The 27,151-nt window shown below is 43.9% G+C and overlaps 1 protein-coding gene across 4 annotated transcripts in view; it reads left to right on the forward strand.

The window, feature by feature from the left end:
• Positions 1-27,151, forward strand: part of LOC131027350 (calcineurin B-like protein 3) — a 252,230-nt gene that overhangs the window by 112,718 nt on the left and 112,361 nt on the right. For all 4 annotated transcript variants that reach the window (XM_057957385.2, XM_059218110.1, XM_057957384.2 and 1 more), the window contains one exon: positions 7,314-7,422. In XM_057957385.2, the coding sequence (XP_057813368.1) occupies positions 7,314-7,422 (109 nt within the window). The remainder of the gene's footprint in view (positions 1-7,313; positions 7,423-27,151) is intronic.

Here is a 27,151-nt window from a genome sequence, read left to right on the forward strand (position 1 = left end):
ATGTTGGAGGAGGGCATCATATTTCGGGTAGAGACAAGTGAGCGGGTCTCGCTGATCGTGATCTCGCTGAATGAGGCCAACCAGATCCGCATTTGCATAGATATTTGGTGCCTCAACATAGTCACCATCAAGGATCCGTTCCCTATACCTTTCACAGATAACATCCTAGAGGAGGTTGCTAGCCATGAAATGCACTCATTTCTAGACGGCTTTCCTGAATACAATCAGATTTCGATAGCTGAGGAGGACAAGTTGACCACCTTTGTGGTGGAGGACGAAGTCTATGCATACAATTGAATGCCGTTCGGTTTGTGCAATGCTCCGACAACATTTCAGATGATAGTCCTTCACATCTTCGATAAGATGTTTGTGGGAAATTTTAAGGCCTTTTTGGATGACTGGTCGATTTTTAGTAGCGAAGATACTCACTTGGTGGCACTGTGAGAATGCATGGAGAGATGCTGGAGGGCCAGGCTGGCCTTGAATCCGAAGAAATGCAGATTTATGGTACTGCAAGGAAAGTTGCTGGGCCATATTGTTTGTAAAGATGGATTAAAAACTGACCCGGATAAGGTACAGGTAATTGTGGAGATGGAGTCGCCCACTGATGTAAGGAGTAAAGTCCTTGGGACATATAGGATACTACCGAAAGTTCGTTAAGAACTTTGCTCAACTTTCATTCCCATTGGACAAACTGACAAGGAAGGGCGAGCCGTACATATGGGGACCGACACAGGGGGAAGCATTTGAGGAACTCAAGAGGAGACTGGTGGCCGCACCCATTCTGGCCTATCCAAACTGGGACCGAGAATTCCACGTACACGTGGATGCCTCAAACTATGCCATTGGGGCTACGCTAGCACAAGAAGGGGGACATGGTTTGGACCATCCCATCTATTTTGCCAGTCGCTTGATGTTGAAAGCCGAGAAGAATTACAGTACCATCGAGAGGAAAGCCCTCAGAATAGTCTATGCCGTACAAAAATTTCGGCACTACTTGCTGACGACACCTTTCACTTTCTATGTGGATCACCAGGCATTGATGTAATTGGTAAATAAACCCATTATCCAAGGCAGAATAAGCAGGTGGCTACTGCTCCTTCAAGAGTTCACATTCACAATATTTGTACGGCCAGGCAAGAGCCATGTGATCGCTGATCAGTTGTCCCGGATTAGGTCAGGAGAGCCGCCGGAGGGAGTCAATGATGACTTTCCTTATGCAAATCTGTTCCAAATTGCGACACTACCTTCGTGGTATGCAAACATTGGGGAATACTTGTCCACCTCTCGGTTCCCAGCCGAGATGTTACCGAGTGAGAGAAGGAAGTTGGTCTTGAGAAGCAGGACATTCCAGCTAATTAATGGGTTGTTGTATAAAATGGGACTTGACCAAGTCCTTAGAAGGTGTGTGATGGAAGAAAATATTCCAAGAGTGCTTCGGGAAGCACACGAAGGGCCCACAAGAGGTCACATGGGTCTAGACACCACCGCACGCAAAGTATTGCTGGCTGGACTATGGTGGCCCACCCTGTATAATGATGCACAGGAATGGGTGGTGGGGTGTGATACTTGCCAGAGTGTAGGAAAACCATTAAAGCGAGACTTTATGCCCCTCAATCCATCCCATGCCCAAGAGTTGTTTGAACGTTGGGGTCTGGATTTCATTGGACCTTTGAAGGCCAGCAGAACACAGAGATGTCATTACATTGTGGTGCGACATAATACCTTACCAAGTGGGCTGAGGCGCGAGCACTGAGGAATAACCTAGCTTTGAGTACAACCAAGTTCATTTATGAACAGATCATCAGAAGGTACGATATCCCAATCCAATTAACAAGTGATCGCGGTGGGCACTTTGTGAATCATGTCATCAAACTGCTCATGACGGAATTCAAGATTTTTCATTCCTTATCAAGCCCGTACTACCCGAGGGCCAATGGGCAGGCCGAGGCCACTAATAAAATATTGGTGTCTGTGATCTATAAGTCCTACGGAGTTGAACAGGAAGATTGGGAAGAGAAGTTGCCATCCGTACTATGGGCATACAGGACCACCTACAAAGTCACGACAGGCCAGACACCCTTCCATTTAATGTACGGCCAGGAGGCCATTGTACCAGCAGAATTCATGGTTCCGAGTTTAAGGATTGCAATCGAGAATCGCCTAGGAGATATGAAAAGCCTGTGGGAGCGGTTGTACGCGTTAGGCAAGTTGGATGAACGTAGAATGATGGCCCAATGGGCCACTGAAGCCGCCCAACAAAGATGAAGATTTTGGCATGACAATCACATCCGGTGCATGGAATTTCGTCCAAGTCAGTGGGTGTTGAAGTATAATGGGCAGAATGAGATTAAGCCTGGGAAATTTAAAGTCCGATGGCTAGGGCCATATAAAATCCGCTAGGTAGCTGCGAACGAAGCAATTAAGTTGTCTAAATTGGGTGACCAACCAATAAAGGAGACGGTAACGGGTTGAAATTGAAAATTTACCACCATAGGCGGCAGCGGAATGACCCAGTTTGTCCGGAGGCGGGGCCCAACCGGACAAATTGAAAAGGTAACTACTTAATTTTTGTTTAGTGAAAAAGAAAAAAAGAAAAAAAAAAAAATATTAACATTGATTGTACGACACCGTACGGAGAACACATAAGAAAGAAGGGCCGTACGGTCATGTAAAATAAACTAAAGGTCGTACGAAGTGAAGGCTAAAACCGTACAGCGAGAACAAAAGGAGGAGTCCGTACAATCAAACCTGTACATTAGCAAAAAGCGAGCATAGTAAAAAATCTGTACGGCCAGGTGAGCCAAGTGATCCGTACTTGAAATTTGTACGTTAGTAGCAGATGACAAACCGTATGGTGACTGGAGGAGGGCAACATACGATCAAGTGAGCAGGAAGGCAACGTACGATCGAAGGGAAGGAGCTGTATGGTGAGATACCACAATATGGGTCGTACGACGATTTCCGTATGACAGGAGGCCGGAGTTTTACAGTATCAATGTAAATCCGTACATGGCACAATAATGTGGGGAGGTCGTACAAGATGGCGCCACAAGTCCATACCCCAGTTGTCTAAATTAAGGAGTGCCGACCTAGAATCCGTAGACGTGGCCAGTAAAGCGAATTGAGCAAGAAGACAAGGGTTCCGTGCAATCTGTACTGGTCACATAAAGCACAAAAGCTGTACCAACGTGTTGTAGCGAGTAAAAAGAGAAGTAACGACATTGGACAAAATTTTATTAAGTGTTGTTGGCAATTCAAGAATCATTCAAATGGAATTAGGAAAACTGAGATTAGGAAAGCCGGACTGGCAAAAACAATTGCAGCAGTTAAACCAACCGTCTAAGTCAAGGAAAATGGTAGAAGGAAGCACGACAACCAAGGACAAGGGTAAGCAAGTGTTGCAGTCTGGAGTAAAAGTTGCAGGGCTAACAGATACAGGAAAGGCCAAAAAGAAGACAATGCCGGAGAAAATCACACCTAACACTGTTACATTTGAAGGATTGAGTGGAAATGTATGCAGGACTTGGTGCCTGGAGACCCCAGATAATTATGTAATTAAGGAATCTCTTAGGAAAGCACAGGTGCACTAGGCAATTCAAATGCCCATCTTTGCCATCAGGGATTTCGAATCATGTCTGCGAATGATAGTGGCTACATATGACAGCGCGACGAGGGCATCGACTTTCTCTTACCAGCAGAGCACTGCGACCGTCTCCTTTGCACCCGACGATTTTGCTAGGGTATTTTTGCATACCAGATGAGGGAAAGAAAATAGACAAGAATGCCACTAAGATGTCGCCAGAGAGGAAAGAGCAACTGCTGCGGTTGATTTGTCGAAGTGATCTCTCAGAACAGGAATGGGCTGCGATCAAGGCACCAATGGGTAGAGGGTTGAAAAAGTCGTACATCGTTCCAGGAGATTGGCAGTGTCTGTTGGATGTTATGAAAAGCAGACTTATGAGAGCCAGTAGGGCATCAGACACGACAGTACCCATGATTGCACTTATGAATGGCCTGAGGAATGGGATGGTGTACAACTAGGCTGCAGTCTTATCTGATAGAATTCATGAATTTTTGATCCTGCGGTACAAAGCTTTTTACATGTCGTTCCATGCCATAGGGTTGTTCCTAGATAATGTACACACATAGGTCTCTCTGGAGAAGCATGTTTGGAAACCGCGGGAGACGTTGGATCCTTCACAGCTAGCCATTTTCTATTGGACCCACCCGGATACCATCGCAAGTAGCGGGGAAGCCCATTCCAATAGGAAACGAAGGAGACCACCACATGTAATAGTGTCAGAACATGAGAAGGAGACAAAGACAGTTGACGAGGATGCAGAAGAAGAGGATGATAGTAGTGCAGAGGAAGGGAAAATCCCGAGGACACTTTTTCTAGGAGCAGCCAAAGTCATGACACATTCCGCCTTGATAGCCGGAAAGAAGTAGAGAAAACCCCTAGCACAGAGGAGAGTAGTGGCCGTGCAGTGGCTTTTGGGCACGTGATGAGAGGAATCCGTGGATTACCAATGGGTGGAGTGCGACCTGCGGGAATAGGCCGACTGGTGTATGCACTAGTAGTATTGACTCAGGATGGAGGACTGACACCTCTCCAGACTTCGGGGGTGACAGTGGGAGCCATACCAGTCGTACCCATCCCAGGATTTGGGCAGTTGAGACCCCAACCTTCATTACCTACACCCTCTAGGGTTGCCACAACAGTTCCAACAGAGGAGGTTCCAGCAATGTCATTGGTTCCCAGTGAACCTCCTTGCATTGGGTCCATCGTACGGAGGGAACCGGTACATACGGAGGTCACAACAGCAGAGGGCACGGTGACCAGAGATGATGATGCCACCATGGATGCGTGGCTGGGTTGCTATGAGATGCCTCTAATGACACCACAGGGACCCCCGCCTGCCTCACCCTAGCCACGTCTTTTTCTTGAGATTGTGGACCTCGATGAGGGTAGTTCTCATCAGGAGGCGGGACAACAGGAGTTGGCGATGGACTTCCTGCAGGACACCGTTGGGTTTGAGGAGGAGATGACAGAGATGCAGCAACAAGAGCAGACCACTACCGAGAGCCAGTCGGAGGGCATAGAGATATTTTTGGCAAAGATGGGAGCGAGTGTGTAGAGGATGGCAGCAGAGGTTGAGGTCAGTGCATGGAGATTGGCAGCCTCTATTCAGGAGCGGACTGTCGGGCAGTTTGCCATTGAGGGACTCATCGCCTTTGCCACTGGAGGGTGTGCCAAGGAGTTTGGGAGATGTTTTGAGGCCAGGGGTTGGCCTGTTGTGGAGACTCCTGAGATGTTGGTGGATTGGAGGAGTGAGGAGACGGCTTGGGTTAGTGGAGTACACTTGCTGCTACAGCGGGTAGAGCAAGCCTTCCAGGACGGGTACTACCAGCTCAGACGTACCCAGCATGGTGCCTCGACAACAGAGACAGAGCGGGTGGCGGCCATCACAGCTCAGGAGGAGCTAGCCACTCACCTGCATACGATGGAGATGGAGTTGGCACAACAGAGGGCCCGAGCGACCAGCCTAGAGGAGAGTTGGCTCGTGCCAAGGCAGAATTGGCCCAAGAGACGGCGAGGCGTGCACATGAGGTAGTAGAACAGGCAGCCCTTGAGACTCGTCTCACATCTACCTTAGAGGAGTTGGATGGGAAGAAGAAGGAGCTTATGGAAGCAGTTTTTATGGTGAAACGATCTAGGGAGAGGCAGTTGGTAGCTGAGCGAGATCTCCAGCATCAGACACAACAGGTTTACCAGCTGAGGGAGCAGTTGGCAACAACAAAACCACCAGCCACTTCCTCATCAGGGACGCCCTCTATACCACCTCAGCTTTGATTTTCATGTTTGGTCTTGGTGTCATTTCCCATTTTCTTTGTACGTTGTCAGGAGATGACCTTCTTTTTTGGGGGGGATGATGTTGTCGGGTAATTATGCCATAGTGTAATTAGAATGTTACGTGTGTTAAGGGTCGGAGGTTATGTGACGATTGTTGGCAGTTGGCACAGGACAACCTACACTGACACCTATATATATGTACTTGGTTTCCTATTTCAGTGTGTAGATATTGTCGAAGAAAGCTATGTTTTGAATGTACTGGCATTTGGCATTAATGAATACAGACATATGAGTTCTTCTCACTTGCATCCTTGTGTACTGCTACCGTTTCTATATTCCTGTTTTGTTATGCACTGAATGCACACACACCCCTCGGGCAAAACAATATTTGGCATATTAACAGTGGGAATATTCTTGATGATCTGAATGACAATGTCTCCTTGCAGAATTTTTCCTTCCAATATTTTCTTGTTTTAACATATCCATATTAAAAATGTTATCCATCATTTCTAGATTATCCTGATTGATGTTTGTATCTAGCTTTCTGTTTTGTAATCGCCCATAATTATTTGTTCTGATTTTATCAACTTCCTTCTTGACTTGAAATTACTTGGATGGCCTTCCTTCTGATTCTCCTGTTTAGAGGGCTCTTCATTAATCTGTGCTCCAGCCATCCTTGGTTCCTTCACACAATTCATGTCTTACGTTTGCTGTCTTAGTCTTTGTGCCAAAGTCCTCTGCAACCTTGAGTTTTGTTCATGATATTTTTTCGTGCAACTTCCTGCCACACAAGTGATTGACTTTTCCACTTTACCGACATCTCTTTCATATTTCTAATTTTTTTCATGTTTGACATTCATTGCATATTGACTACTGCTTTTTGCAGATCAATTTTTAGTTACTTTTTTAAGAAGCTCGATGCTAGAGGCTAGAGATCATTAACAATTTGAATTGTTCCTTTTCTGACTTCACCATGTACGATTCCATCCAAATAGTAATATTTTCTTTTTGCATCTGACAAGGACAACTAGCCTTCACCTCTGCCTCTCACCTTCTTTTTGTAAGTGTAAACTGAGTCTAAACTGAAAGGTGGTCTATTATTACTTTTGTTCTTCAACAGTTCCAAACAAGGGACGGGAGTTCAATATTAGTATGGGATAGAAAGTCTTTGTCAACATTACTACTAGAAGGCTAGTATAAATTTGTAGAGAGATCCATTATTGAAAATTCCTTTTGCATAGGCTTATTTTGAAAATGTACATGCCAATCAGGAGCCTTTTAATTAGGTATGCAATCTTTAAGTTATATATCTGCCTAGATGATTGATACTCATCTTGCAGTGTCTTCTTGCAAGATAATATGTCAAAATTAACTATGCCTATCTTGCACCTATATATTTATGCTTGCTTGTTTTGGCTGTGGTTTTGCACTCAACATGTTAAATTCTGAATCATAGGTTTTCGACTTGTTTGATGCAAAGCACAAGAATGCACTAGAATTTGAAGAATTTGCTCGAGCACTCTCAATCTTTCATCCAAATGCTCCACTAGACGAAAAAATTGATTGTAAGTTATTTTTACTTGAATGCATTGTTTGTTGTGGAAATGTATTGTTTTCCAATTATTTCTAGTTCTGTTGGTATCTATATTATTTGGTTTTACCACATAGATAACCATTTTTCCTTAGTTTGTTTTCCATTTAATTCCTAGCTCTACTGGTCTTGATGCTATGGACTTTTCCCACCTGGATAACAATTTTTGCCTCGTTGTAGTTGCTCTTAATTGCTAAGTGTCAGATTCCAAAATATTCTGTGATATCCAGCTGCTGCATTTTTGACCCCATAGAGACCTAGAAAACTACAGAGTAATGTCTGACCTTAACAGAGAAGTCAGTAGCTTCTTTTGAAGAACATTCTTGTTTCATTTATTACTTACCCACTAAAGCACATTGATCAAGACAAGAAGCTGCAAAAGTTTAGGAAAATTGCAATGTTTATTAATCAACATTTGATCTTGTCCAGATATCATTCTGCGTAATCACTCTCTCTCATCATATATTGACCATAATTTAGAAGAAATTCCAGGGTAGTTTTACATATATGTGCATTATAGTCTCAAGACTATTACAAATTAGATTATTAGCAACAAACATTTCAGATTTGTTTGAGTTATTTGCTAAGACAAGGTTTTGCCTTAAAACAACTAACCTAAACATGATCTTTAAGGTCCCAAATTGGATGACGATTTAATATCACATCTCTACTTCCATGCATGGGAGGTGTTTAGAGCACTCCATATCTTATTTAATTTAGAGTGCCAATCAAGGGTCCTTGTTAGAAGTTCATGTAATTATCTCCAGAAAGGGGATTTTGGTTTTTAAAGGGGTAAACACTTTTGACCTGGAGCTATGAATTGGTGAGGTCACAAATGGGGCACCTCATCACCAATACAAACATTCAACAATAACACCCCAATGGGGTTTGAACCTTGATGGAAAGAACAACCATAACATCATGACAATAATAGCATCTAGAAAGGGGATTTTACTACCCCTGTCACCTTCCTATTTATTTACTTCTCAATCTATGAAAATCTCAAACAATACTGGTGGAAGAATTCTTGAGATATACGGAAAGGTTCTTTTGTCTTTCTTTTGTACCTTGTTAGTGTTTTATTTGTCCCTTTAGGACAACACAAAATAAAATATTGTGTAAGGATAAAACCTTTCTTCAAAGTAGAAGCGGAATCTCCATTGTAACTAAACTAAATTAAAATCTAAAACTTATGGAGGTAACCTTTAGCTTTTTACAATATACACAAAGTATTTTTGGGTTTTTGGTTTTTGGCATGTGGTACAAATAAACTAAAGAAAATACTGGTCTTTTTGTTTGTGGGTATGGGCAGAAATCTACAACATGTTTTCTACACAAGATGAGAGATTTTTGATCTTTGCCTTCTCACTGATGATCTAATCAATGATAACTAACACATGCTTTCTTGGCTAAGAGCTGAGACCATAAAGAGTGTGCACGCACAAGAATTAGAACAAATACAATATCATGCAAACCAAATAAATGAAATTTTATATAAAGCTACAATAATTACTTGAATGAAAACTGCAATACAAAGCCTGCAATACTCACTAAAGCTATTCAATCTACCAAATCAATACACACAAAATAAGACAAATCAGCGTGAACAAGAATTTTAGCAGCATGTAGGCATAAATTTACTATTGGCTAAAATTTAAGCTCACAAAGAACCTATTTATAAGTGTTTACAAGATTTTGCATGCTCATGCAATGCAATTTTATACAAAAGCAAACTACTGAAGTTTTGTGCTGAAAATAGGATGCTTGCACACAAAGCAAGCTCTAAATAGAAATTGTGTGAAACAGAATGTGAGAAATGAGGAAATCTTCAAATAGATTTTATCTGAATAAATAGAGTTTCAAAATAAGGCTTCTAGAGGGTTTTATTAGAATAGTCATACTCCCAAAAATAGCATCAGCTAATACCAGATACTCTGAAACTTTGATTGCTGGTCTTGGCAGAGCAGCAACACCCTAGGCACCTTGAAGTGTTTGGTGTCTGATAACCAAGATTTGGACCCATGAAGCCTTATATCATGTGAGAGTTCTCATGCAAATCACTTGATCACCCAGATTTTCTTTCAGCTACCACGCTATCCCTTTTCTGCTTTCTGGAGGTGTCTAACACTAGATAAGCTCACCAACATGTCCATGTTTGCCTTGTTCAAAGTTTGGGGCCCTCCGAGCTTTTCCTTTACTAGTTATGAGACTTGGTCTTCGCCTTGACATGCTGATTTTTTTGAATGGTCTCATAATGTTAAATGCATGAAATAGCAGAGCTGAAGAAGATATTTCATACTCAGTGTCACCTAGCTTATTCTTTTGCTCCCTACATGTTTTTACTGTGTCCTCATGGAGCTTAATAATGAACTTATATTTTTTTGCCGTTTCAAAGGTATAATCTTCTTTTGGATCCACCATAACTCCCATGTCTATCAAATTAATGGTACTGATGTTGTGCATCTGATTAAGAGTTTTCATGGATTGCATGTAATTGGACACATCATAAATGCATAGCATGTTGTATGGAAAGAATATCAAGAAATGTAAAAAATATCATTATTGACCTTGCATAGTTTTCCCAACAAATTAATTACTGCATCAATCACTTACATGCATTGGCTATATACTTCATCAATCCATTCCCGTGCAACTCTTGTATGCAACCACTTGATCAAGTTGTTTTCTTTGATTATCTGGGAGTAACACTCTCGGCATTGAATTTGAAGCTGAAATAGGCATAGCTTATAGCTAATGAGCAATGAAGTCAGCCACTCATCTCCTTGTTTTCAGTCTTCATGGCAGCTTTGCCCTCAACTAAAAGACTCTCTAATATTAGCAGAGGCTGTTTGCAATGAGTTCAAATCCCCCAGCCCCAATTGGGGGCCCAAATTTGTTTGTAGAATCTGAAAGCCAAAGTCTATACGTCATGTGTGGCCTTTCTCTTAAGGGAAATCACTGTCTTAGCTATCCTGACCCTTTGGATCCTTCTTCAACAATGATTGCCTCTTCGGCTTCCTGGTAGTCAACTTTGAGAGAAGAGAAAAAAGAGATGTAATGTTGAGAGGCTGTGATGGTAGAATCTTCCTTTCCCTGGAAGCCTTGGGTTTGATCCAATTGGTTGCATCTCCCACTTGTGATTGCTTCCTGGGAGGGTTACTAGCAAGAGATGAGATGGTGATGGTGGTTTTTTCAAGAGAAGGATGAATAGAGGGGATTGGAGGAGGAAGGTTTTGGGGACGAGGCAGAGAAGGGAAAGGACAAAGCATTGTTGTGCCCCTATGAAAATTTCACTGGTAAGTCCTTTTTGTGTTTGTTGCCATGTTTATTGTCTAGTTGTAAAAACTATATGAGCCTGGTATCATGATTGCTGCCAGGAGCTGTTTGTTTTCTCAATTATGTATTTGCAGTTTGTAAAGGATTGGAACAGATAGAGAGGTGTTGACATCAGTGATTTAATAGGGCCAACTTGCTTTCATTGGAGTAACGCAAAGGGGCCAACCCAAAGTTGGACTACTCAGAGTCGGCAAAAACTGGGCAAAAAACTGGACAACTTAAAAAATTGCTTCAATTTCATTAGAAACACATTTATTTTTTTTGCAAAATTCAATGAGAAGATGCATCCAGTGAGTCCATAGATGAGTACAAAAGTGTTTTTGTTATATTTGATCGATTTGAATGCAATTTGGGTACAAAATGGCATCCTCATGTGGAATGTTGATGGCTGATAGTTTGAAACAAAATGAAAATAGTAAACAGTTTTTTGTAAAAATAAAATTAAACTACATGAAAACATTTTACATCTTCCTCTTCCCTTCTCTAGTGAAAACTAAGGGAGAGGCAAAACTAGAGGGTCTAGTCCTTGGAGTCTGTTGTGGCTCCTTCGCTCACTTGGCATGAAGGGTTGTGGCTTGATCTCCATCTTGCATGTAGATGTTGGTGGCAATGACTCCTTCTCAGCCTCATCATTGTCATCCAATTCCAATCCCTGCTGCTGCACCCTCCTCTAATGCCTGCCTCTCCAAATCATAGATCTCATCCTCGGTAAACAATGGAGGCTGCTCATCCTGCCTTGTTCAATCAGTGTAGGGATCTATCTCATCCAAATTAATTGGATCAACTAATATTTCCTCTACTTTTTTTGTGCATAGTCGAAGATTGTATTGCGCAAAGACAAGGTCATTGAGGGGTTTCTGAGCTAATGTTATTCTTCTTCTTGTGGATGGCCTCAAACAAGCTCCAATTGTGCTTACATATGAATGGACTACAAAGTTGGCATAAGATATGGAGGGAAAATATTTGGAGATTTGGGGTATTTCCGCCCCAATTTGTCCACCAAGACTCTAAAAAATAAAATATTGATGATTTGAAAAGCGAAGTCAAGACATATTTATCAAATTATTAATAGTTGTAAACTTGTAAATTTGAAATTTGTAACTTGTAAGATGCATGGGAAAGACTCTAAATTTTATACTTGGTGTTTGAGTGGTTCTTCTTCGCTTAGCTAGGTCTAAAGAAAGGAGCATACGGCTTTTTTCCATATAACTTTTCAATTCATTGACAACAAAGTCTCTCACCTCAACCTAGGGTGTCATCCTCTGAATACATGTAGTGAGGCCCTCCATGACCTCCTCTCCATTGGGATTTCGAGTAAAAAAAACTTGGTTTGAGGAAGTACCTTGTTGCATGGATGGGTTGGTGGAGTTGATTGTTCCACCTTCTATCAATAATCTCCGATATGGGAGCAAATTTGAGGTGGTCCCCATAAAGAGATACTCGTGTTGGGATTTGATCCCCATAAAGAGATACTCTAACCAAGAGCTTCAACAACTACAATTTAAAAATAAAAAAAGATTAAAGTTACAAATCTATAATGAAAGACCTAAATTAAAAAAAATAAATATTCAAATTGATTTAAATTCGAAGTTTTGAAGTTATCTTCATAATCTCTATAGTTTTTTGTGCAAAAAGGTTGTTGAAGATTATGCATGCAACCCTCTCTCCTTTAGGGTTGTTCAAATAAGATGAGTCTAGCCATGCTTGACTCACAAATGTTTGTCTCAAAGTCGTTAATGAACCAATAATGCTTTGCAACATTAAGAAAATCGTTGCAAACCTTTTGACACTATTTCTTACCAACTCTTTCCCTTGGGTGTGATCTCTCATCAAATGAAGAACCCAAGGCTGATTGTAGATAAATTTTGTGATGCCTCTTGCATCATCTACAATTGGTGTAACACAATCAAGTTTGCCTATATCCTCCAAAAGACGATCGAGGACATGTGTTGCACAAGGTGACCAAAAAGTTGTAATGCCCCCTCTTAATTGATAGTCTAGAGTAATTAGTAGCTTATTTAATTCCTGTAAGCTATTTATAATCTAAGGGAATTAATTATTAATCATCTAATATTTTTTATCACAAAGATCATTATGAGAATAATATAATTTAATTAATATTATATATAAAATTGCTTATAAAGTTCAAAATATATTATTGAAAAAGGTCACTTTAATATTTACATCTTTCCCTCCTAAACTAAAAATTTGAACTTAAATATATTTGATAGGGAATATAAAAGGTGAACTTTGGAATTCATTGGGGTATGTCGAAGATTTTATTTTTTGCTGAGAGCTTTGAGAACTTGAAGGTTTGGGATTTTGTTGGTGAAACGATTCCACCCTAGTGTTTAGTCCCTACAGTGAGGTTGGTAAACTCACAGATAAACAAAATTATTCAACACGTACCAACAACACATGTAATGCGAACATTCATGTATATTAAAGCATAAGTAACAATTACAGGAAACACATATATGGCAGAATTATGGTATTTTTATTTTATTCCAAATATGCTAGTAGAATGCTAACTTGCCGAGGTTCCATCCATACACTATATAGACCCAACGGTTGGCCAGGATGCCAACCGTCACAACCTACCAACTACCAACTAGCCCATGGGAACCTCTTGACAACCCATACATAACAAAACATAAACACCCCAAACAACTATAAACTAACATGTGTTATTAGCCCCTAACATCAGCCCCCCCAAAAAGTCTAGACGACTATAACAAACAGGAGCTGGAACGACAAAACAAAAGATACTAAGACTTATGAGGGGGAGGAGGCGTCCTTGTCGTTGCCGAAGAAGGCTGTCGTCCTGTGTGGAGCCGAACGTTCTTCTCAGCAGTCAGCTGTCGCTCGCGTGCCTTCTTGACCATGTGTGCAGCCTCCAATAATTTCTTGTCCTCCTGCTCCACCTGTAGAGTCAGGTCAGCCACCTTCGTTGCAAGTACCTTCGACTCCGCCTCCTGCTTGCTGCAATGGATGTCGTAAGTGGCCACCTTCACCTCCAACTCAACCCTCAAGTTCTTCTCCATTGTGGCTAACTGCTCACACTGTACCACCTCTTTCTCCAATTTCTCGACGTACAATTGTTGTGCCCGTTGCTCCATCTTACTTTGTCTCATCTGAAAGTAGACATCTCAGAATAACCCCTCCATACTATGCAAGGTGGCTCCCAAGGTGCCAACTCCCTCGACCAGTCGCATGTGCTTCCACTCTTGCGCCATCTCCGACGTACCACTGTCGGGCCACCTCTGCTGCTTGAAGTGGCGTGCAAACTCACACCCCGAAGCCATGAAGTGCAATAGCTGCTTAGCGTCAGCTGAGTTGCCGCCATCCATCTGTCCAGCCAACTGTGCCATACCTTGGGCTATGTTCGATATCCCCTGTAACTCCCCAAGGTATCGCTGGAGGGAGCCTGCTGGATCTCTAGGGTTTGGCGGTGTAATGTGTAGACCTGCCAGTGGTCCTCCAGACCCGCTATCCTCTACATCAAGGATTTTCTGGTCATGTCCACTTCCCCCAGTCTCCTTGTCCTGCTCCTCAGCGGACATCATCTCATCTTGAACCTAATCTATGATAGGAGCTGCCCTGTGCTGCGTCTCGCCTTGGCCAACTGCCATGTCGTGCGGTGAAGATGAAGTGGGAAGGCGAGGTGCAAGTGCAAATTGCCCGAGCCACCCGTCCAGGGATGCATCTATATCATCGTCAACTAGTGTGCCCAACATCGCCAACTTCTCTTGGCCATCCCCTCCTTCCGTGTCTGCCATAAGTATGTCCACGAACTCATTCCTTCCTGGGGGTGCCATACTACCCTCAACTGCTACAGTCGCCTCCTCCGTACTAGTACATGCCATACTAGTACTTGCCTCCTGAACAACTACCTCCTGTACGGCTACCTTCTGGCTCTCATCATTCTGGACGGTGTTAGCTTCCCTAGCATGCTGCACGTCCATCCCTGCCACCGTACGATCCACCACTACTGTGCCGCTTAAGTCTCCACTCGTATGGTCTACTGGTCCACTAGTACAGTCTGTTGCTGCTGGTACAACGTGTACTTCTAGTACGGCCATGCCTATCTGCAGTAGCGACACCCGTCTTTGTGTTGGAGGCTCCCCTTCGTCAACTTTCCTGAACAACATTCCTATTGGTCTCACGTCGCCTACCTGGCTAGCCACTGTGAGTGCTTCCTTAGGTAGCAGGTGCACGGAAGGAGGTAATTTGGGGGGTGTAAATTTCACCTGAGTGCTTCTCCACCATACTCGCAACCCTCCATGCTTCAGCTGCTCTTGTTCCTCCTTCCCTTCCTATTGCTGTGACTCCGCTTCTTCTTCCTCTCCTCCGACATTGTGCGGTGCCATGCGAAATCCTTCATCTCCACTCTCCTTTTCCTCTGTTTCCTTCGCTTCCTCATCTGAGTCCTCCATGCTGCTATCTTCTTCCACCTCTACTGCTACGTCCAACTTCCTCCTCTTCGCTGGCTACATGGCATCTCCAAGGGTGTCCAGGTGAACATAATAGTATATGGAGGGCTTGTTGGGTTCCACCCTACCGCGTGGCTCAAAAGTACCCCACATCTCTGAAGGTACCTATGTTCGTACTGCATCCAGAAACAAACTAATGGCATGGTGGCACATATAGAATGTTTAATGCTCCTGGTTGAGGAAATCATGAATCCTCTTAGATAAGAGTTGCGCCCAATTATAAACCTTACCACACTTGATGCCGTTCATCAGTCCTATCATCTTGATGGCTATGTCAGATGCTCGACTGGCCCCTGTGAGTCTGCTTTTCACCAAATCCATCAACATCCTCCACTCCCCAAGTGCAATGAAAGCACCAAACACTCTTCCACTGTTCTTCTGTCAAATCATCCCTGCACACCAAGTCCAACAACCATTTATTTTTCTTCCTGGTGAGCTTCTTTGCCAGTTTTGCTACAGATGCCCCCTTATCAGGTATACCAAATACCCTCTTGAAGTCCTGAGCTTTGAAGGAAACCCTTACTGTGCAGCCTTGGAACTCAATAATGGAGGCTTTCTCGTGGTGGTTGTATCTGGACACCATAGTACGAAGCACAGGTTCAAAATCCTTAATATTAAACGTCGACATCTGGATGGCGTGGTCCACCTATGCTTTCCGGAGAGAATCTTTTATCACATGGTTTGAAGGGTTTTCCTACCACCAAGTACGACATTCATTGTCGGTCACACTCTCAAAAGCCACATTTTCTGCATTGATTCCTTCTGGGTCCTTCTGTATTTTTGGCCTGAGCTTCACCTTCTTGCTGCTGCTGCTAGGCTCCGTAGTTGTCATGGTGGCACTATGGTTGCCGTGCTGATTTTTCCCTTTGTCATTACTTGCTCCCAGGCCATTATAACGGTCCGAATTTGCTGCGTGACTGGGGTCCCCCCAGCTAGTACGAACCATCGTACCAAATTCCCTGCCAAGCCTGCTGTACTGCTTGCACGTGGTACTTCCAGACCGTACAACTTCTTCAACTTGCACGAACCCTTCCCACAACTCCGTATAGATGGCTCGAATTCCTGCATAGATGCCTTCGATTCTTTTCTGCAACTACTCCCTGCGTGTATGGATGCCAACGTGGAAAGGGTTGTACAGTTGATGTCCGTACGAGGTACACGTCCCCATCTGCTGGCCGAACAGTCTTTCTTTTACTCCTGGTATCCGTACGCGATCGTACGGATTGCTTTTCTTCCTGCAGCACGATGTCGAATCAACTGTTTCGCTGTACGGTATGACCCTCACGAGTTCGTACGTGTGCGATGTACAAACTCCTTGGCTTGCTGGCCATACACCGTACGGATTATACTATTGCACTTTGCGTACTACTTCTATCTGGTCCGTACAGGTTGTATGTACGAATGAGTTAGTTCCTCCTGTTCGTGATGCTCGTACGACCGGTTCTGCTCACCTCATGTACCCTCCGAATTGGTCCGTACAATCTGTGCTCGAACTGCTCTGCGATGTACGGATCCGTACGATCCTATACTTCAACTACTCTCTTCACTTGATTTTCTTCCTTTGCAAATTCCGCTTCGACCACTTCGATTCCTCTTGTGTGATGTGTAAAAATAGTCTCTTTGGGGATTTTTATAACCACTTTCATTTTCCAGGGTTAGGGTTAGGCATAAATATATTTTTAATTTTTAATTAAATAATCTCCTTTTTATTAAATGTATTTTTCCTTTATTTACTTCCATCACTTTTACCTTATATTTTAATTTTTTAATACTTGCTAACCCTATCCTTTTTATTTTTTCCATGTACTTTTCTTTTTCAATTTTTATTACCCCCCTTAGAATATTTTTTAAAATCTTCACTCGACAATATTTTTTAAATTCAATTTTTTGTACCTTCAACTTACTAAGGTATCCCCGAGCCCCTTTTTGCCATTCTGCTTTCCCTTTTTGACCTTCAGGATAGCTTATCTCCTCTTCGGACACTTCTACATAACATTTTTGCTCCCTTGGCTTCCTCTTCAACGTACAGATACTTGGTTTTTTCTTTGCTTTTCCCTTGTCATTCATTCTGATTTCCTTTAATCTTTTATTTGGTCCTTTGTTGGCATCCTCGTACTCTGTGTTCCTTTTCACTCCTGAAGGATTGTCCTGAGGCCTTAACTTAATCTCCGAATCATGCAACCACGTACATACGTGCGACATCCTCCTGTAGCATTCTTCTGCACAACACGTCCCCACGTACTCCAGATCCCATATCTTATCCACCAACGGAGCGGGTCCCACTCCCTTAAACCGCCCGTCGACATACCGACCTCCATACTGCTGGTACCACGTTACCCTTTCTTCGTTCACCTCTGGGGGTCCTACGGGGTTAGGTATCACTCGATACAATGAATTTGGTCCGGCCTCTAGTTCTCTTGGCTGGGAGGCTATGATGAACAAGTCTTCGGTTTTCAGCACCATCTTCAAATAGGGACCTAGTGCTGCCTCGTACTCCTCTAGGTCAATTTCTTCCTCCAGGTTTGCAGGTTCCCCTTCCTTATTTGCATTCTCGACTTTCCTCTTGGCTTTGGCTTCTTCATCGATATCATATTCTACATACCCCTCTCGAAGACCCTCATTTGGAGCCCTCTTCCTCTAGTGACGTGAAATCCGTACCCACACAACCGAGTCCCCAAAATATGCATTTGTCAGGTGTTTATGGATCCTCGGAACAACAACACCTTCCACCCGCTTCGGCGCAAGTCGTTCTTCCATGAATGTGAGCGGTTTGGTGCAATCTTCATCCCGACGATAGGGCTTTGCTTTCACCACCGGGTCTTCTTCCACTTCCCTACTCTGCCCGATGGTCCAATCTCCTCTTGTGGCGTATCCCAACATGTTGATCGCTATCACAGGTTTGTTTCGTTCTCTGTAAACTTTCAGTTTCGAACCATTCACCGAGTCCCTGATTGGGTTGTCGTCCAAGGTAGATAGCTTAACTGCTTCGTTCTTCCCGACCCCCCTGATCTTATATGGTCCGAGCCAATGAACTTTGAACTTCCCTGGTCGCAGTTTGTTACAACCGTTATACTTCAAAACCAACTACCCAGGTCGAAAGTTCACCCACTGGAGGTGCTTGTCATGCCATAACTTCCGCCGCCGTTGCACTACCTCCGTTGCCCATTGTGCCATTATCCTCTGTTCGTCGAATTTCACCAAGCTTTCAAGCCTTGCACTCAGAGTCTCTTCATCACCAAGTCTATTGTCCACCGCCACCCATAGGCTTGGTACGGTGTACTTGGCAGGTACCACAACCTCCTGCCTGTACATTAGCTGGAATGGAGTACGCCCCGTAGTGACCTTGCAGGTCGGGTGGTAAGCCCACAATACTGCCGACAACCTTTCTTCCCAATCCTCCTGCTCCACCCCGCACGACTTATAGATTATTGACACCAATACCTTGTTGGTCGCCTCTTCTTGTCCGTTTGCTCGGGGGTAGTACGAGCTAGAGATATTGTGGAAAATTTTAAACTCAATGGTCATGGTACGGATTACTTAGTTGACGAAATGCACTCCCCGGTCACTTGTGATTTGAAGGGGTATCCTGTACCTGGTGACAATCTGTTCGTACAAGAACCATGCCGTACTAAGAGCAGTGTTATCTGGTAGGGCTCTCGCTTCTGCCCACTTGGTGAGGTACTCTGTAGCCACCACAATATATTTGCACCTATGCATACTGCTTGGCTTCAAGGGTCCCACAAAATCCAGACCCCACCTTTTAAATAGCTCCTGTGGCTGGGAGGGGAAGAGGGGCATGAAGTCCTGCTTGAGTGGTTTCCCTGCACGTTGGCAAGTGTCACACCCGACCACCCACTCTCGAGCATTAGTGTGTAGAGTTGGCCGCCACAGACCGGCCAGAAGTACTTTTCATGCAGTTGCATCCGGTCCCATGTGTCCCCCTGCTAATCCATCATGTGCTTCCTTCAAGAAACTGGGGATTTCCTCCTCCATGACACATCTCCTCAAGATTTGATCAGGTCCCATTTTATACAAAAGACCATTGATCAATTGGGACGTCTTACTCTTCAGTGCCAATTTCCACTGTTCCCTCGGAGGCATCTCCTGTGGAAATGTGGAAGTAGAGAGGTACTGGCCGATCTTCTCATACCATGATGGTAGTACTGCAATCTGGAACAAGTGTGCATCCAGAAAGTCCTCGTTCACCCCTTCGGCCGACTCGCCTAACCTGATCCGTGACAGTTGATCGACTATCACATGGGACTTTCCTGGCCGCACAATAATGGTGAAGGTGAATTCTTGCAAGAGCAGTAGCCATCTACTTACCCGACCCAGGATGATCGGTTTATTTACCAAGTACATCAGTGCCTGATGGTCCACGTAAAACGTGAACGGGGTAGCCAGCAGGTAGTGGCGAAACTTCTGTACGACGTACACCATCCCCAGTGCCTCCCTCTCTGTTGTACTTTAGTTCTGTTCGGCCCTCGACAAAAGTCGGCTGGCAAAGAAGATGGGATGATCCAGTCGCTGTGTCCCCACTTGTGCGAGGGTGGCACCAATGGCGAAGTTGGAGGCATCCATGTGTACGTGAAACTCTTTATTCCAATCCGGGTACACCAGAATCGGTGCACTCACCAGCCGATCCTTCAGTTCCCTGAAGGCTCCTTCCTGCTCCGTACCCCATACGAACGACCCCCCCTTCCTTGTCAGCTTGTCCAGGGGACAGGAAACTTGTGCAAAGCCCTTGATGAATCTCCGGTAGTAGCCAACGTGGCCTAGGAATGACTTCACCCCCATTACATCCATCAAACTCTCCATGTTGATAATCACCCCTACCTTGTCCGGGTTTGTCTTTAGTCCTTCCTTGCAAACAATGTGGCCGAGAAGCTTTCCCTGTGGCACCGTGAACCTTCACTTCTTCGAGTTGAGAGCTAGCCTGGCTCTTCGACACCTCTCTATACATTCTCTGAGTGCCTTCAGATGAGTATCCTGGTCACTGAAAATAGACCAGTCAATCCAAGAATGCCTTGAAATTCCCTACTAACATTTTGTCAAAGGTGTGTAAAATTATTCTCTGGAAGGTTGCCGGTGCATTACATAGCCCGAAGGGCATGCTATTGTAGGAGTACACCCCGTCTTCCACCACGAAGGTGGTCTTCAGCTTATCTTCTTCATTAATACTTAGATGGTGTGTAGCTACTTCTTCCAAGATGCTGTCCGTGAACGGGATTGGAAAGGGATCTTTGATTGTTACTGCATTTAGACACCTGAAATCCACACATATCCTTATCTAGTTGGCGTCCTCGAGGGAAATAACGATTGGGGAGACCCAGTCACTTGTCTCCACCTTGAATATGACCCAGCCTCCAGCATTTTGTTGATTTCCTCATTCACTTTGGTAGCGTAGTTCTTGTTCATCATGTACGGCCTCCTTCGTACGGGTTGGGCTCCTGGTACAAGGGGTATGCGGTGTACGCACAATTCCGGAGGTATCCCTTTCAAGTCCTTGTACGTCCAAGCAAAGACGTCCTTGTACTCAAGGAATATCCTGAAATTCGCCGCCTTCAGTATGGGGTTCCAATCATCCCCTATGTGTATCACCTTCGGGTCCTCGTCCTTGCCTAGATTGACTTTTTTCACATTGGTTTCCTCGTACTTGATAGTTTTATCCCATTCAAACCTGTGGGCCGGTGTGTCATTCACCCGTGCCACTCCTTCCTGGTACATACCGTACTCCGGAGGGAATGACAACTCTTCCGTATTGCCACTTGATTCCCCAATCTCGTATATCTGCAACATGTGGCACTCCGGATGGAATACCTCGTAGTCCTCCATCTGCCAATGGAAGAGTCTGGCCAATGAACTAGTTTCATCTTCAGAGCATCCATCCAGTTCCAACACTCCTTCCTCATTGGGTTCTATCCCCCCTCCGCCTCTTTCGGAACCCCACTCCCATCTGTTTGAGTCATCCGAGTCAGAGTCGATTGATGCAAGCTGTTCACCGACGATTTGGTTCCTTAGGTCAATCACATACTTATGGCCCTCACTCTCAATCGAGAGTGTATTCTTTTTCCAGTTATGATTGGCTTTGGCCATGATTAGCCATCCCCTTCCGAGGAGGGCATCGTATGCCTTCCTTTCCAGTGGAATGACCACGAAGTCCAGAAAGAATTGCTATGTACCAACCACCACCTTTTGTGCCATGAGAGTCTCGAGGGGTTTGATGTTGTGTTGATGCGCATCGACAAGGTGGAATGTTGGTGGCCAGAGGGTAGGCTTGCCAAGACCCCTCCAAGTTTCTTCTGGTAGAACGTTGACGCCGGACCTACCATCTACAATGGTGTTTGTGAGCTTCTGTCCCATTATCTCCATCTCCACCACGACAGGTTTCCGTCCAATGCTTACTGTGAGAAGCATAGGGTCTATAGCATCCTTACCAGGTTCCATCATTGGAACCGTACTAGATGGTTTTGTCGCCGTTCGGTGTTCCTGGTCGGCAGTGGTGTCACCGACTGCATTTGTCAAGGCCATCCTCAATAGTGGCATGGTTTTTAGGAGCTTGGATACTAGCATGGGTATAGTGGTCTGTAACATCTGCTTGATGATAGTTTTTCCGGTCCCGACCGAAGTGGAGTATTGGCACCTTGGTGCGAGGCCCTCCGCTCTTCTGTCATCGCACATTCAATGTTTGCTCTGGCCTCCTGGAGTCTTTCCTTCTCCGTGCAGGGGTCAGGATACGTGGCTTTCTTACTTTGCAATCTTGTGATTGCCAGTACATCTTCCTCCGGTTCCTTTACCTCCAACATATTCACCCCTTTTTGCTTTGGACACTCGGTGTCTTCGTGATTCCCTGGACCGCACCACTTTCACAACAAACTCCCCGCATTGTTTCCTGCACAAAGTGACCCCATTCGTTGCATTTCCGCATCGGATCATGGGCCGTCCTTTTGCATCGTATTGAATTTTACTCCTTGGCGTGTTTAACTTGGACTAGTTGTTACCCCGCCAGTTGTTACAGTACCGTCCAAGAGAGGCGTCTAAGTTTGTTGTCGGCTTCGGAGGTGTCGCTGGCAGTATGACTTGGTCAGGTTGGGTGAAGAGCATTTGGGTGCTCCGTGCTTTCAGATTGTACGGGCATTCCTTGATGGAATGTCCCATTACTTGGCAGATGTCATAGAAGGCTTTTCGAGGGCAGCTCCCCTTAGTGTGCCCTTCTGTCTTAGAGTCGGTGCACCATAGTTCCTTGTCCTCCTTGCCATTTTCTTTGTCAGCCTTTAGTTCTTTCATGATTCTCATCATATCCCTTCGAAGGGCTTGTACGGTCTTAGACTCCCCGTCGCTGTCTTCATCCATACTATCACCATCACTCACCTGGTGCTTCCCTCGGGATGTCTTACTTTCACTTTCAATATCCATTGCATGGCTATAAGCTTCCTCGTACGACGATGGTGGGGCCACCCTCATTTTTCTCGAGAGACGGTGAGAGGCCTTCCCCAAACCATCTCTTCTTCAATTTGTCGGCTGGCTGGTTTTCCATTCTATTCAACAACTCCTTCAGCCTCCGGTTGTATGCCTGAACACTCTCGCTCTTCCCTTGTTTCGTGCTATAAATTTCCACCACGACCTCATTATCGTCTCTCAAAAGCTTAAATTCTGCCTCGAACTACTTCTTCAAGTCTTGCCATCTCTTCTTGTGCTGGTCGTCAAGATCTGTATACCAATCAATGGCAATCCCTCGGAGAGTGGCGGGAAATGCCTTCAACCATGAATCCCCATCATCCTCACCATTTGCTTGCCAAATAGTTACACGTCTTAATGTGGCGTACGGGATCCTCAGACCCATCACCTGTAAACCTTGGAAGTTTTTGTTTGTCCATGTTCTGCATTGGTTTTGTCCTGGGATTGTTTTGTAGGGCTGCTTGGAAGGAGGTGTGTGTGGTACTATGTATCGCTTGGTAGGTAGTGTGCGCATACGATGAGGACAAAATGTTCTGCTCTTTGTGTACCAGTGCCTGTACTGCACTCTCGAACCCACTTGAGCCTTCACCACGTTTGTCCCCTACGTCCTCAGCATCGTGATTACTTTCGCCTTTGTGCTCCTTCCTTCCCGGAGTTTCAGGCTCCAGATCTCCTATTTTGTTTTCCTCCGACAAGGACAAATTCTCGATGCAGAACACTGTCGTTTCAAAGATATTGGCGATCTCTTCATCTAGATCTCGTACTGCCTCCTCTCCTTGTTCGGAGTACTCCAATGGACTGCTCTGCGACTCGGCTTCGAAGTCTTAACTCGACGATGAGTGTGGGGCCTGGTCGGCGAGATCTTCCTCCGCTACGTTTGGAAGTGGCAGGTTCCTGGCGACCTCCTCCAACTCCTTCCATGTACACGGGGTTTCTCTCCCGACTACGACTCTGACTCACACTCCGACTCCTACTATGTCTCTCTGGACTCCTTGAGTCAGCAACTTCCCTCAGTCGTTGCCTCTGCTCTGCCTACTCTTTTATGTGGAGGGATCTCCATACGGTTCCCTCATCTACTACTTCGGTGGTACCATGGTAGTGGTACGCCTGTCTTTGTTTGGCCGTAAGGGCATTGATTGCCGGGAGTACGACGTCGGCTCGTATCCCTTTCCTCTTCCTCCCCACTGTTCCGCTCTTCGTACCTTTGCAGTACTTGTTGCCGACGGAGTTCTCGTGCAGTCTCCTCCCTTTGGTCTTGGAGTGCAATTAGATTTTTGGCGAGCAACCTTGGAATGCTCCTGAGCAGATCAAAGACGGGAGTGTTGACGGTGAGTTCACCACGTACTGTGCCTTTAGAGACGGCTCTCTCCTGAGCCTCCCTTTGCACGTACTGCGTGACTGACACGTCCCACAACTCTACCAAGTCTGCCATCAACTGATCCTCTCATGCACTTTCTCAGTTCTTTCTTCGTGTGTGTCACTGTCTACGACAATCAATTGCTGATTGAATGGCCGGTCCATTAATTCCTTCCGCCTGCAGCCATGGTTATCTCCAAGTTCGTACTGGCAATGACAGCAAAATGTTTAGTCACTACAGTGAGGTTGGTAAACTTACAGATAAACAAAAGTATTCAACACGTACCAACAACACATGTAACACGAACATTCATGTATATTAAAGCATAAGTAACAATTACAGTAAACACAAATATGGCAGAATTATGGTATCTTTATTTCATTCCAAATATGCCAGTACAATGCTAACTTGCCGAGGTTCCATCCATACACTATATAGACCTGAAGGTTGGCCAGCTGCCAACCGTCACAACCTACCAATTACCAACTACCCCACGGGAACCTCTCAGCAACCCATACATAACAAAACATAAACACCCCAAACAACTATAAACTAACATGTGTTATTAGCCCCTAACACCCAACTTGCAAGATTTTGATTGGATTCATGAAGTCTCCTTTGAAGATGAATTTGCTAGCTTGATAGATGGTTGTTATTACAGTGATAGCTTGAAGACAATATTGTGAATAATAAGGGAGCCTTGGTTTACATTTTTGGGATTTACTATTACTTAGAACTAGAGCAGAAAGTTGGACAGTTCTCATTATTAATAATGTAGTGTCCAGTATCCATGAAAGAATAATTATTGCATTGAGCTGATTGGTGTAAAGCGCGTACGTTCTCATTGCTGCCATATACAATACTTACGATGGAAGCTTAAGAAGGTGTGTGAGAATCATTAACAACAATGCTACTATTATCTGCTATGAACGGGGGCTATTGCCATTGTGATGAATGTGAGTCATTGCTATTGCCCACTAAGACTTGGGTATGATCAAATAGTGCGGGTGAGATTCCAGTTAGATGAGGAGTTTGAATGGTAGTTGCAATAATATTGTCTCATACTATGCTATGTGTGGGAATGGATTGATTTTCCATGTGCAATTGGGATGCTTGTTTTTGGCATTCCAATCTTGGCTCTTATTCCCAGTCGGGCATATCTATTTCATAGCTATTATTGTTACGGGGGCTTACAACAGTTGCGAATTATCTCTTTCAATGCTATTGAACAAAATATTAAATTTGCCTTGAATAAATGTTTAGGAGATAAGCTCTTATATTCGGATATGTTTGATATTGGTAAATATTTGTTGTTTGAAATTAAGTATAGAATACAAATCTGAATGGAAGTTTCAATAATGTACAAATTGTTCGTTATAATTCTTTGGGAGTATATTGCAACTTGTTTGGAAAGCGATCTTGGATACTTAAAATGGTATTAGAGCTGGTTTTCCTGGCAACCTGCGATTTTCACGAGTGAAAGAGAGAGGATATACTATAATAGGGAATTAAAGAGATAGCGGCAGCCTGCTTAGGTTTCAGTAGGTGAGATAGTTTTATACATTAGAGGTCACATTCAAATGATGGTGCAAACAGTCCCAAGATTTTGTCAGAGTAGTGAACAAAGGGAAATAAAAATGGGTGACAAGAGTACCAAAGATTAGGGAGAAGGAAGGTTTTTGAATTTGCTGGATTGTGTGGTCAGAGGACAACATCTTGTAGAACAAACGACATAACAACAAAATCAGCATTGAGTTATTAATAGAAATGATGGCTCATCAAATGGGAATAAATACTGGAGAAAACGCTAATAGAGGTAACCATGGAGTCAGTAATGTACAGGGTAATAATTCCGTCAATGATAGGATTCCCAATAAATGTGCCTTAGCAGCCAGTTCTAGGCCAATGATGCTTGTTTTTCCACCTAGAGTCGAGCCTTAGGAGGGCAATGGACCCACATTGATAGAATAAGACAGGATTGAGTTGAAGGAAGTCTATAGTAGGATATGTCTCCTAAGGATTATATGGACCTCAGGTTGCGACACTTGCCCAAAAGGGGTAACAAAAATCACAATAATGATCTAAGAAGGAAAATTGGCAAGCTTAGTTTGCCTTTCTTTGATGGTTTAGGGAAGACTTCTGCATGTGGTTGGGTTCAGAAATTTGACACATACTTCCAGCTTAATCCGATGCCTGATGATGAAGCAATCACATATGCTGCCACACATCTAGATGGGTTTGCTCATGAATGGTGGCACCATGGTATGATCACCATGGGCCATGACCAAATTACGTCATAGAGAGATTTGATAAGGACCTTGAACTCCATTTCAGGGAGTTGGTACAGTTGAAGTAGTGGGATATAGTTGACAGCTGCATTGCTGATTTTTTGAGACTTTTTGTACTAGTTATTGACATGTTGGCCTAGGAGGAATACAATAGATGATGAAACTAGACAAGAATTATGAAGAAAGAAGTTATGTTTTAGTTGCAAGGAGCCTTCAGAACGAGGACATAGGTGTCTTGGTAAGGGGAAGGTTCACAGCATTGAGGTTATATTAAATAGTGAAGAGGAGGAACATACAAAGTAGGATCATGACAACAAACCTTTTGAGTCAGATGAGGAGCAACCTTTTGTGAAGAAATCAACACCTATTGATGAATAAAGGTGGAACCATTGCTGCTTTATTTGGTATACCATGTTATAGTGTTTTTGGGTGCAAGGTGTTTTACAAGGACAACAGTGATTGCCATGTTTGATAGTGGGGCAATCCACAACTTAATAGATGTCACTTTGGTTGCTAAGAGGGGATTGTAGATTGTGGATCATGAAGGATTTGATGTTAAGGTGGTTAGTGGCCATCAATTGCTTTGATTATGCAAAATTCCATAGTTGAGTATCACTTTTGGTAACTACATTGTTATTGATGATTTTTATGTGGTGGCATTAGATGTTACAGATGTTTTGGGAATTCAGTGGATGCAATCTCTTGATAAATTTTCACAAAGTTTCAAGAGATTAGAGTTTTCATTCAAGGTTGATGGAAAGAAAGTGGTAT

This window comes from Cryptomeria japonica, chromosome 3 (assembly GCF_030272615.1).
Source record: "Cryptomeria japonica chromosome 3, Sugi_1.0, whole genome shotgun sequence".
NCBI classification, from domain to species: domain Eukaryota; kingdom Viridiplantae; phylum Streptophyta; class Pinopsida; order Cupressales; family Cupressaceae; genus Cryptomeria; species Cryptomeria japonica.